An 11558-nucleotide genomic window follows, 5' to 3' on the forward strand; every position below is an offset into this window, starting at 1 on the left:
TCAACAAATGTATATCTCATAAAATGGTAAAAATACTAAAAAAAAAAATTGTTCTTATAATATAATATTTACTAAATTCAACACATTTATTTCATATTATGATTTATTTTATTTTATAATTTTCATACAGCAACCATTTCTATACAGTTAAAATACATAAAATGGTCATGGCAAATTAAAAAACTTGCAATCGATTATACATAAAAATGTTTTCCATCATTACAATTTATTCAAGAAATAAATTAAAATAATCAAAATGTAAAACATATTATCAATGTTACTATGTACAACAAAATAAATTGATTTAGTTCATTTCGTCATGCAACTGAGCAAGCAATGCTTTCCGTTTAGCTTCTAAATCGTCATCACTCAATTCGGCAGATTTGGAATTTTTCTTATTTTTCACATCTTCTAAATCGGATCTCCTCAAACTCGATGACTGCAACATGGTAATAATAATAAACCATTAGGATTATACAGAAAACATAGGGTATGAGATTTTACATATTATATATACTATTCAGTTTAAGAAATGTCAGCTAACTACATATTTTTTTCTTTCTCTGGCCCATGCGTGACATAGAAAAAACGCATTTACCCAGAATCATATTTATTTTCTAAGAGGTCTGAGAGAGAAAACCAGAAATGCACTCTTAATAAATAATTGAATACATACCCTAGAACGAGATCGCGTTACAGGACTTTCAGAATGCTTCTTTTTTTTCGATTTCTTATTTTTTCTCCTTCGGTTCTCACCATCGCTCATGATGTCAGGTGAATCCTCTTTGGTCTTTTTTCTATACTTATATTCAGAATCAGTGGATTCCTAGATATTTTTATTTACCACAATTATTATTATTACATAGTGCATAAATATAATAATTAATAATCATTCTCGTACAAAGACAAAGGTTTATCTGTCAAAAAACATGGTTTATTTTAACCTACCAATGATTTTGATCGAGATTTCTTTTTATGTTTTTTATTTTTCTTTGATTTTTTCATTTTAGAATGATGATGGTTGCACACTTCTTCAGTATCAACAAGGAATTCCTATATAATATATTAAAAGTACAAAATATATAACAAACCATTCATATATTTAACAACAAATTCACTTACATGATCAAATTCGTGTTTATTTAAATAATCAGTACTATATACATCTAAACATGCATATTTTTTAATTAAATTTCTCTAAAAAAATTATAGAATTAAAAATAATTGTTATCAAACGATGATATTATTATATTATACTTTGATGGTTATATTTTATAATAAATATGCATACATATGGATGGAGTCTGTAAGTGTTCATAACAATTTCAATTAGTGTAGACTATGATGAATACATCTCTTCACTATTCAAAAAAGTACAATACATCATAAGACATCTCCTTACATAAATATACATACATATAAGTTCCATTTAATTTTAATTTAACATTGTTACCTTAAATATTTCCTTTAACTTTCTTTGTACATTCTTAAAACAAATCTAGAAGTTAGAAGGTTTAAAAATAAAACTGTTCAAAATTTATCAAATTAAGTTCAAATATTTAATAGAAACCCATTAATTACTCAATTTTAAAATAAGAAAAATAATATTTTCATTAAAAGTTTAATATAACATAAAACTTGGTTATTATTGGTATATACAAAAAGTTGTAAACATAAGAAGTAAATAACATATTTAAATTTTAAATTGTATTATTATTACATACATAAAATTGTTTTTAAACACATACATTTATATTACCTGTATAATTGATTAATTATATTAAAATAAAAAATATGAATTATAATGCGGACATTACCTTAAAAATACGAAGTCTTTCAGATTCTAAAGTTATGGCTTGGAAGGCTTGGTGGTTCTCAATTTGTCCACGCACATCATCCCAATTAGATTTATAGTCCACATCCATTTCTTTAAGCAATGAACGAAATGCAGTTTCTAATTTCCGCTGTCTCCTATTTTCTTCTCGCAATCTTTCTCTTTCTCTTCCTTCGGCCTATTAAAAATTTAAGAATAATAAATAATGAACAAAATAAATTAAAACAAACAACAATTTAATTACTTTTTCAATAAAACCATGATAAGCCAATTTCACATTGCCAGCATCTAAAGTTTCTGATTTTTTATCCAAGCAGACTACTCGAGCAAACTCTTCAAATGTAGTATTCACCTAAAATAAGAAAATGTAGGTAAAATCTCTAAACAACAGTTTAAATAACTCACATCAATTATAAATGAGTTTTCTTTGAGTATTTCTTTGATAATTTTTTTTTCTTCGTGAAACCTTGATTTTAAATCTTCTACGTAGAATTTAAAAAGATCTAAGGCTGTAGAACCTAAACATTTACAATTTAAAGTATAATTCACATAATACAATAATATATTAATAGGCAGTCATGCCCACACGTCTCCATCATACGGATAGTAAAACAACAAATTTACATTCAGCAGAATCAATTTTATGCTCTTATCTTTAATATTAAAGTCAATTTACACATCTTCAAACTTATAGGTAATAATATTATCTAAGCCATCTCATAGGCTTTTATTGATATTTTAATTTTTAAGTTAATTATAGTTATGTAATATATTAAAACTTTAAAATTCTCATAACTCACTTTAAAAGTCTACGAGGTGCCCTAGATAATATTATTACCTTAAGTTTGACAATAGGTAAATTGACTTTAAAATTAAAACTAATAGCATAAAATTGATTCTGCTTAACACAAATTTGTTGTTTAACATTCATAAGACAGAGACAACAAATGTAGGTATGAACTCTTATTGAACTGTAAGCAAAATTTAATATTACCAGGTTGACCGAGAAGAGCTGAAAACCTAACATCTGTACTTATAATAGGATATAACTCTTTCCATAATGACATCGATGTTAATTTTCCTTGCTGATGAAGTTCTTCCAAAAACATCTAATTTAAAATAATTATGAAATAAATAAATTTAATTAAAAAACAAATTCCATTAAAATACATACACCAAAGTTGTCACGGTTTTTTCGCTCTTGTTGTTTTCTTCTTCGTCTTTCTCTTTCTTTATCATGTTCTTCTTCTTTTTCTAAATCTCGGATGTGATCTTGGAATACTGTAAGAGCATCTTCTTTTTCCATGCCTATGAATCAAAATTAACTATATTAATAATAATAAAAATATTTTATAGAATTTTAATGTCAGACTATCTTGTTGTATTATCTAGGCCGTGCCAGGGTTTTCAGCATTTTATTTTTTTTATGGCAGACCAAATTTGAAACGTATTTTGGCATTACGGACCAAATTTTTTTGAAAAAATTAATAAATTAAAAAGAATAAATACTAATATATTATTTTCAAAACATTAATTAGTTTGGCAGGCTAAAACCATATATTGGAGATCCCAAATCAATTGGTTGAATATTATGATTAAATTAAATCTATCATAATATACGCTCTGTTGAACATTTTAAATAACGACGTAACACTTTGTATGAAAACCTTTCCTCAAAACTTTTATTTCATTATCTATTATTTTAATCAATATTTTTAAATTTCCAAAGTTTCACATTTAACTAATGCATAACAATAAAGCTACAATAACATAATACAAAATTAAAATTCAAGATATTTGAAATTGATAAATTGATAGGTTAATTTTTAAATGGTTCATTTAAACTAAGCCAATACAATCAAAATATATATTTTCATAATAGAGAGCATCTATAGCATGTTAACCATAGCTGCTGCTTGATACTAAGTAGTATCACAAAATATCTAACCTACTTAACAATTAATGAAGTTTATTTGTGAACAAAAAAAATAATTTAATTAAAACCAACCTAATAATTTTGGATCATTTACAAAATTTTGATTATTAAGAAGCATTTCTTGAACTTGGTACCAAGTTGTAGTATGATCAACTATTGTCATAGCATCTAATACTGATGCTAGTTGTTTCATGTTACGTTTTTTTTGTACTTTAGATTCATCTTTTTCTCTTTTGGCTAAATTAAACATGACATCATCATATACATCACGACGATCAATTTCAGATACATTCCTCCATATCTAAAATAAACACAAATATAATATAATTTTTAAAACAATTATGTCAAAAATATTTTATTTAATTCTTAAAATAAAATTATATCCACAAATTTAATTTTTCAGGTTTTTTTATTTATCAATCTTATTAAGAGACAATTATTCTCAAAATTTAATAATCTAGTGTTCCATTGTATTTTAAGCAAATTGGTTATAGAATTTCATAACTATTATCAGAAGAGTAACTTAGACCTGATAAGATTAACATAAAATTATAAGAACCCTTTTAGAAACTTAACTACTTTACCAAGCCTCCATTTTAATACAAATCCTTTTACTTGAAACTAAGCATTTTTAGTAAAATATTAAGTGATGTTGCTTTGCTCCAAAAATTTATATTATTTTTTTCATGTTATTAAAAACCATGCCCCATAGGCTCCTACCAAGTCATATAAATTACAAGCATAATTAAAAATTATAGAATAATTTTTTCATAATGAAAAACATTCAAGTTAATAATATACAATAACTTTGAAACCTGACCATGATTTCTAATGTACCAAAAATAGTTTGCTTGTAATGGAAATTAAATACAAAATCTGAGGATGTGCTGTGAAACCTACAATGATTTTAGGTAAAATATAGGGAACCATAATAAGTTTTTAGTTAACCGTTTATTATAGTATTGCACTAATACCAATCTATTGTTCACCTAGTTGCAATGTTTAAACAGCTAAAGATTTCTTTTACTGTGTTGAAGGGTGATTTCCTTCTTTTAAATTTTAAATCAATATAAACTGAATATGTTATGAAATATAATTGAAAAACATTGTAATATAGTAATTTTATAATTTTATACTATATTACACGATGCCTTAATATACATCAATCCTTACTTAGGATACCTAGGCAACATTATTTTAAACAATAAATATGTTAATAGAAGAAAATGTCTCATAATAAAAAATTAATTAGGGAAAAATTATGTATAATTTATAACGCAGTTAATTATTAAATGTTATTTACTTACATCTAAATGCTCATATTTTTCTTCTAGTCTATAGTACTTTGTCTTTGATGTGACATCTTCATTTTTCATTAAAAACTTCTCTAGATCTTCTTTGGCCTTTTTAGCTTTTAATCTATGTTCATCTTTTTCATCTTTTTGTTTTTGAGTCTTATAAGCATTAAAAAGCTGCCTTTTTTCATTCAACTTTTTTACTTGAGGATAAAGTGGATCACGACTAATAACTTTTACAGTTTGATCCCATGACGCATTACTAGGAATATTCTAAAATTCAATAAAAAAATAATCAATAATGTTATAAACATTGTGTTATTTCTATTCATATTTAATCTTAATTTATACTTTTTTTTTAAGAAGTTCTTTAAATGCTTCAATTAATTCTTGTTTATTTTTCAAAATTGGTACTTCTTGTGCTTGGAATTTAGATTTGAATCCTTTACCAGATACATTATTGGCCGGCCGATTTTCATCAGGAACAGCTATAGACGCTAGAGTAGCTGCCATTGCTTGATCCATAGCTGATCCAGCATCTTAAAAATTAACAAATCATTAATGTATGTTTATTGAACAATTATTTACATTTTAACCTTCTACTTTAATATTTTAAATTATATATATATATATATACACATACAAAATTTATTTTTACATATTTCCTAAAAAATGTGATGCCAGAATACTATTGACCTACATAGAAAAACCATATAAATAATTTATGGTTATACAATACAATTGAATGATTGAAAATTATTAAAATTAAAAATATTGAGTTCCCTTCATTATTTCTATATTTTAAATAATTTTATTACAAATAATTATGTTTAAATTTCTGTGATAGAAAGAGAAAAAAAAAGTTGAAAATATACCATATATAATTGTTTTTAACTTAATAATGATTAAGGTATGATTTATATGTTTGTTATCTGCACTAGTGATGGGCCGGTCAAACTATTCGAATCTCAAACCCTTGATGTTTGGTTCGGTTCAAAATTCGAACTCAACATAAAAAAAATTCAAACCAAACTATCAAACATCTTTTACTATTTGAAAATCGAACTTGAAAATATTTATCGAACCAGACTTCTGATCACAATAGTTCAAAGACCAAATATTTGTACAATTCTTCAAGTTATTTTTAAAAAATAAAAATTGATAATCATTATTTAGAAATAATTAGACTATTAGCTATAAAAAGTTATAAACTGTAATGGGCACTTTATGTACCATTTATAATAATAATGATAAAAAGTATTGAGTTCGAGTTCGACTTAAAATGATTCTAGGTTCGGTTTGGTTTGGTTGGAGTTCGAAAAAAATAATTTAAAGTTTGGTTCAATTAAAGTCAGGGTTTGACCCATTACTAATCTATACATAAAAAAAACTAATTTTAATTAGTCCAACATTGAGTACTTTAACAATTAGGGAAATATGGAAACCAATTTCATTATTCATATTATATATAGTAGCCAGTAGGCTGAGAGTAAGACAATTAATATACTGCTACTCTTCAAAGTAATAAAATAATAATTAAAATAAAAATAATAATAATCTTTAATATATGTAAGATTATCTAATAAATTACAAATATTATAGAATACTATAATTATTAATAGTATCCAATTATCATTATTCAAAGACATTAACATGCTATTAACATGTAAATTCAAAATGTAATAGATTTAAAACCCAAGAGTGATACGACACATTTCTAAGATTATTTTACATTTGATTTCTAAAATATAATATGAAATAAAACTTTCATGTAGACCATTCATAAATAACTGATTTTAGCTAAAGTAATTTATTTTTGTTTTTTTTTTTTTTATTTAAAAAAAAGTTTAAATAGTTAATATTTTATTGAGAAGATATGTTCAGTATTAAATTACCTGTTAAATTTAAAATGTAAGTAATAATAAAAAAATTTACCAAGAGATTTCTTTAATTGAAATAAATACTATTTAATTTAGCTTTAAATTTACTTATCAGCCATTAATGATTGATCTGCATGAACTTGTTTTTCTTAAGATATGTGAGAAATAAAGAAAACAAATCTTAGTGTGGCATCCTCTAATGAAACTAAACAACTAAAAAAAAAAAATAGAATGTAATCAAAATATATTAATTTCTATCGTGAATCATTTACCTATAGAATCCATTCCTCTATCAACTGGAATTTCCAATGATTGCTGTATTAGAGGAGCTTGACTAAAACCATTAAATTATTAAGTATGTATAAATCAGATATATCAATTATAAAAATAAATATTATTAATACATTATTCCTTGTTCAGAGGCAATTTTCATTTTTAACTCTTCTAATTCTGGAGGTATGGTCCAACTTGCTTCTTTTGTATTAATGTTATGATAGTATGTAGCACCAGTATCTGATTTGTATTCTTTCCATGGACATTGGTCTAATAGTAACTAAAATAATAATACAAAATAAATAATGTCAATAATTATAAGAATAAGTAATGGTTCACTACTAACCTCTGTCTTTGTCTTTAGCTCATCTGGTTTTTCCCAAGAGCTTTGTTTGGTTACTGAATTATAATAATATAATCTATCATCTGGAGCCTTATGTTCAGTCCATTCACTTATAGGCTTAGTTTCATCACTATACAAATATGCATACATTAATAAACATAGAAACTATATACCATTATCCTGAGGATGTCTAAATATTATCACCAAAATGTACATCTAAACTCGTCGCTGGGCCCAGATTTATATGCAATAATAAAAATCTATATCATAAATATGCAAAATTATGTTTTTTTACAAATTAATAAACTATACGGTTATGAAAAAAATAATTAGATACTCAATCTAAGCGCATATGTACAAAAGTTTTATTAAAAAAAATTCAAAATAATATTTTTTGTTTACATTGAATAAGTATAAAAGTATTATACAATATTATAGAAAATTATTATTTTAAAATTCAGAAAAAATTATTTTTACGAAATGATGTTCAAAAGTATTATGCTATTTATATTAAATTATTATTATGGGACGAGTACCAGCATAAAGTAATAAAAATCGATTTCAAGTTTTCAAATTGAAAACTTCTATGTATATCTCAAAAGATAAAACTTTAAAACATTTGTAGCAAAATTTATCCCTGACCCTCCTTCGAAATTATTTTTCATATTTTTTACAAGCAATACACATCTTTTAAAGTAGTATTTGATTGTTCTAGTTATGTTATTGTATCTATTAAACATTGAAAGTGTGTTGTAATAACAGCAAGTTCATTTTTTAACTCTTTATTATGAAATAAACTATATGCGTTTTCAATACACTTTGTTTTGGTAAGTGTTAATGACACATTTTACCTTATTGAAATATTTCCCATATTAAATTACGGCTTCAAGCAATATACCCCAATGAGTTAATATTGGTTGTGGAGGTGGACTCACAAAGTCATAATATATTAATTAAAATTATAGTTGTAGAATATGCAACGTTTATACAAATATCCAGAAATATGCAATATCTACTTTCATTCAAATGTACAAAAAAAAAAAAAATTAACATAGAATCTACACATTACGAAATGTCAAAATGTATAATCAAAATTATTCTAGGTGAATTGTAGAAGAATATGCATTTACATATAAATCCGGACCCTACTCATCACTAATAGGATGAATAGAATATATAATTTGCAGGAAAATATTGATTAACCTAAATTTACTAAATTTATCATAAGAAAAAACAAATTATTTTAAACACCATGCTTCTCAAATATGTTTAGTTTAAAAAAATCAAGTTATACGACTTACCCAAAATTAATTTAATATTATTTTCCCCAAATAGTAATTTGATTTATTTAAAATATTCTATTTACATTAATTAATTAAAATAGTGTTACAAACACAAATTGTTTAAATGTAATAATGATTTATTGTTCAAATATGATAACTCTTACCAATTGTAGTCCTATTCTCTTGGGTGTCACCACCAATCTCAGATACTGTAGTACTGACATTCAGCAAAATCAATAGGAATCGTGTGTGGCCTAATATCAAAGTTTACCATTTTTAAAGTGTAGAATGTTAAGGGCCAGTTATCAATATACATGCATACATACAACGAAAATTAACAGAATTCAATATCTAATAAAAATGTATTAATTTTAATAAATGAAAAATTGTGTTGTACAATAAAAATCAAAAGACATAACAAAGAAAATTAACTATATCTATATTATTTGCTAGATTATTTAGTGTTTCCTTATAATGGCGATAGTGAATATGAAACAATTTTTAAATATTAATATTTATTTAAATTCAATAATTAAGTTAATTTTATGAAAATATTTGTTAATTAAACTTTTAAATATTATATAAATTAAATAAAATTCTGAGTAAAATTTATATTACTTGAACTAATAGTGAACATTTTGATACAATACTGTAACTTGAATTACCAAGTTTAAAGTTTATTACTTACATAGCAGTTTACATCAACAATAATCACTTTTACATAAACAAATATTATATTGTAATTTGAACCTTTTTACCATTTACAAAAAAAGGCCTGAACAAGAATGCAGTGGTTTGTTAAAACTAATCGAGGAAAGAGCGATGAAAATATTTGATTATAATTTAGTATTCATGAGTTGACTAGTGGTACAAAATAGAATATCCATTTTACAGAATTTGAATACATAGAACATCTTATACAATTTCTATTGTAAAATTTAGATGTAAGTAATTACAATACTATATACATTTCAACCAATTTTTTTAGCATTATAAATTTTGCAATTGTTTAATACAAATATAAGGACTTAAAAATATCACCAATAAATATTTACGTCATATAGTATGTTAAAATATTATCACTAAATAAAATTATTAACTAACTCATTTGCGATAAATTGTACTCACTTTGATGACTGTGAAATTGATTTGTTGAAAGACACTGGAGCTCCAACAATTTCTCCTACAAAAAAAAAAAGTTATGTTAAGTCATAGGTAATAGCTACTACAAGTAATTAGAACTTCAAAACTAATCAATATAACTTTTAAAAAATAAATACATTTCACCAATAATATTTTTTAGATAATAATTTTTTTCAAACAGAAACAATTCATACATAGAGGGACTTTTTAATATTTTTACATAGCTGACCACTTATTATTCTTTTTCTTTGATCTCGCAAACTACATACAAGGAAAGAATATTTAATTAATACACATCATTCAGTTATTCAATAATATAACACAATTTTATATACTGAATTATAACTACTTGGGTACAATTTTATTATTAAAAATATTATTTAGAAACATCAACAGATATTGTCATAAGGAAATTGTGTATATTTAAGCAATGTTAACCTGGCATGTTCATGTTAAACGGAGGCATGAACGGTGGTGGCATGCCTGGTGGTCCGATACCCATCGGTGCTGCAGCCATGAAGCCGGGCGGTATGGCACCCGGAGTGAAGCCCATCTGAGTCGACGGCGGGAACGCCGGTGGAGGAATCATCGGAGGAGCTACACGGGTGTTCAGGGGCGGTCCAGAGCTCGGCGAAGCCTAAAACAATAAACAGTACAGATCGTAAACAAAAGACGCTGTCGGTAACCAAAATAACGTAAGATCACTCACCATTACTACGACTACGATTCTCGGTTATACATCAATACAACAGAGAGTTTAGTGCATCAAGTGACGACGTTGTTGACCCTCAGACGGACGACATCTGGGATCAGGGGAATCGAGATCGTTGACTGTGGACGTAAACGACAGAGTGAAACATTAAGTAAACAACGACACGAAACCGGTGGGTAATTTCGATATTTTAATTTATAACGTTGATATTGAAGATTGTTCGTCTTGGGACCCGGATCCGGAAAGTTTTTTTGTTATGTTGTTGCCGTTGTTGGTGGACACAAAAATGAAGTTAGCAACGGATGCACGCAGACGGATGGGTCGCGGCGGCGCAAACCGGCATCCACACTCTCGCGATAAAATATTATTACCACTACCGTAGTTCCAAAGAGATTCGATAGCACGCGCCGCAAGTCGTGGTTATCAACGTTTCGGGATGTTACAACCGCGGACACCACCATTTATCGTTACAAAATATTTAATATTTATCATGATTTAAGATAGTGATATACATTAATATTATTATTATTATTATTTATTTTATTTACACAATACGGTTGTAGACTCGTTGTCAATAGTACTTACTTACTACTTACTTAAGTAGTTTAGTACCTACCCATTGGAACTACAACGTAATAATATATGTACCTTGTCCGTTTTAAATGCACTTTATTTAGATTTTAATTGTTGATGTCTCCTTTTATAAAACTTTCACTGGCCGCTAAAAATCACATATTAATAATATATATCTACTCTTAATTATTCAAGACGTTTATCCCCTGGAAAAAAATTATTGTAATCAAGTCGAATCTTCAACGATGATTAGGTATCAATATTATTGAACGATGACAGCCCAAAT

At 25.8% G+C, this 11558-nt stretch overlaps 1 protein-coding gene across 2 annotated transcripts; it reads right to left on the minus strand.

Annotated features, from left to right (window-relative positions):
* Window positions 1-207: 207 nt before the first annotated feature.
* LOC113548608 (pre-mRNA-processing factor 40 homolog B) lies at window positions 208-10985 on the minus strand. 2 transcript variants are annotated; one of them, XM_026949569.2, is made up of 17 exons: window positions 10697-10984; window positions 10426-10624; window positions 9973-10027; window positions 7565-7691; window positions 7350-7498; window positions 7218-7279; window positions 5417-5604; window positions 5078-5338; window positions 3843-4071; window positions 3009-3142; window positions 2829-2943; window positions 2240-2352; window positions 2079-2186; window positions 1818-2012; window positions 949-1053; window positions 677-826; window positions 208-439 (listed from the first exon to the last, which is right to left on the minus strand). In XM_026949569.2, exons 1-17 carry the CDS (start codon window positions 10697-10699, stop codon window positions 305-307), a joined length of 2328 nt encoding a protein of 775 aa, XP_026805370.1. In that variant the 5' UTR covers window positions 10700-10984; the 3' UTR covers window positions 208-304. The 2 variants fall into 2 exon arrangements, with proteins under 2 accessions (XP_026805370.1, XP_026805371.1); XM_026949570.2 differs by lacking the exons at window positions 208-439; window positions 677-826; window positions 949-1053 and adding an exon at window positions 1184-1498 and having other exon boundaries at window positions 10697-10985.
* Between the last annotated feature and the right edge of the window lie 573 nt (window positions 10986-11558).

This window comes from Rhopalosiphum maidis, chromosome 1, assembly GCF_003676215.2.
Source record: "Rhopalosiphum maidis isolate BTI-1 chromosome 1, ASM367621v3, whole genome shotgun sequence".
Lineage (NCBI taxonomy): Eukaryota > Metazoa > Arthropoda > Insecta > Hemiptera > Aphididae > Rhopalosiphum > Rhopalosiphum maidis.

Coding starts and splice junctions, on each gene's coding strand:
- LOC113548608 (XM_026949569.2), bottom strand. Junction 2,013..2,078: donor ATCATGGTTTTATTGAAAAA/GTAATTAAATTG, acceptor AATTTTTAATAG/GCCGAAGGAAGAGAAAGAGA. Junction 827..948: donor AATCTCGATCAAAATCATTG/GTAGGTTAAAAT, acceptor AAAAATATCTAG/GAATCCACTGATTCTGAATA.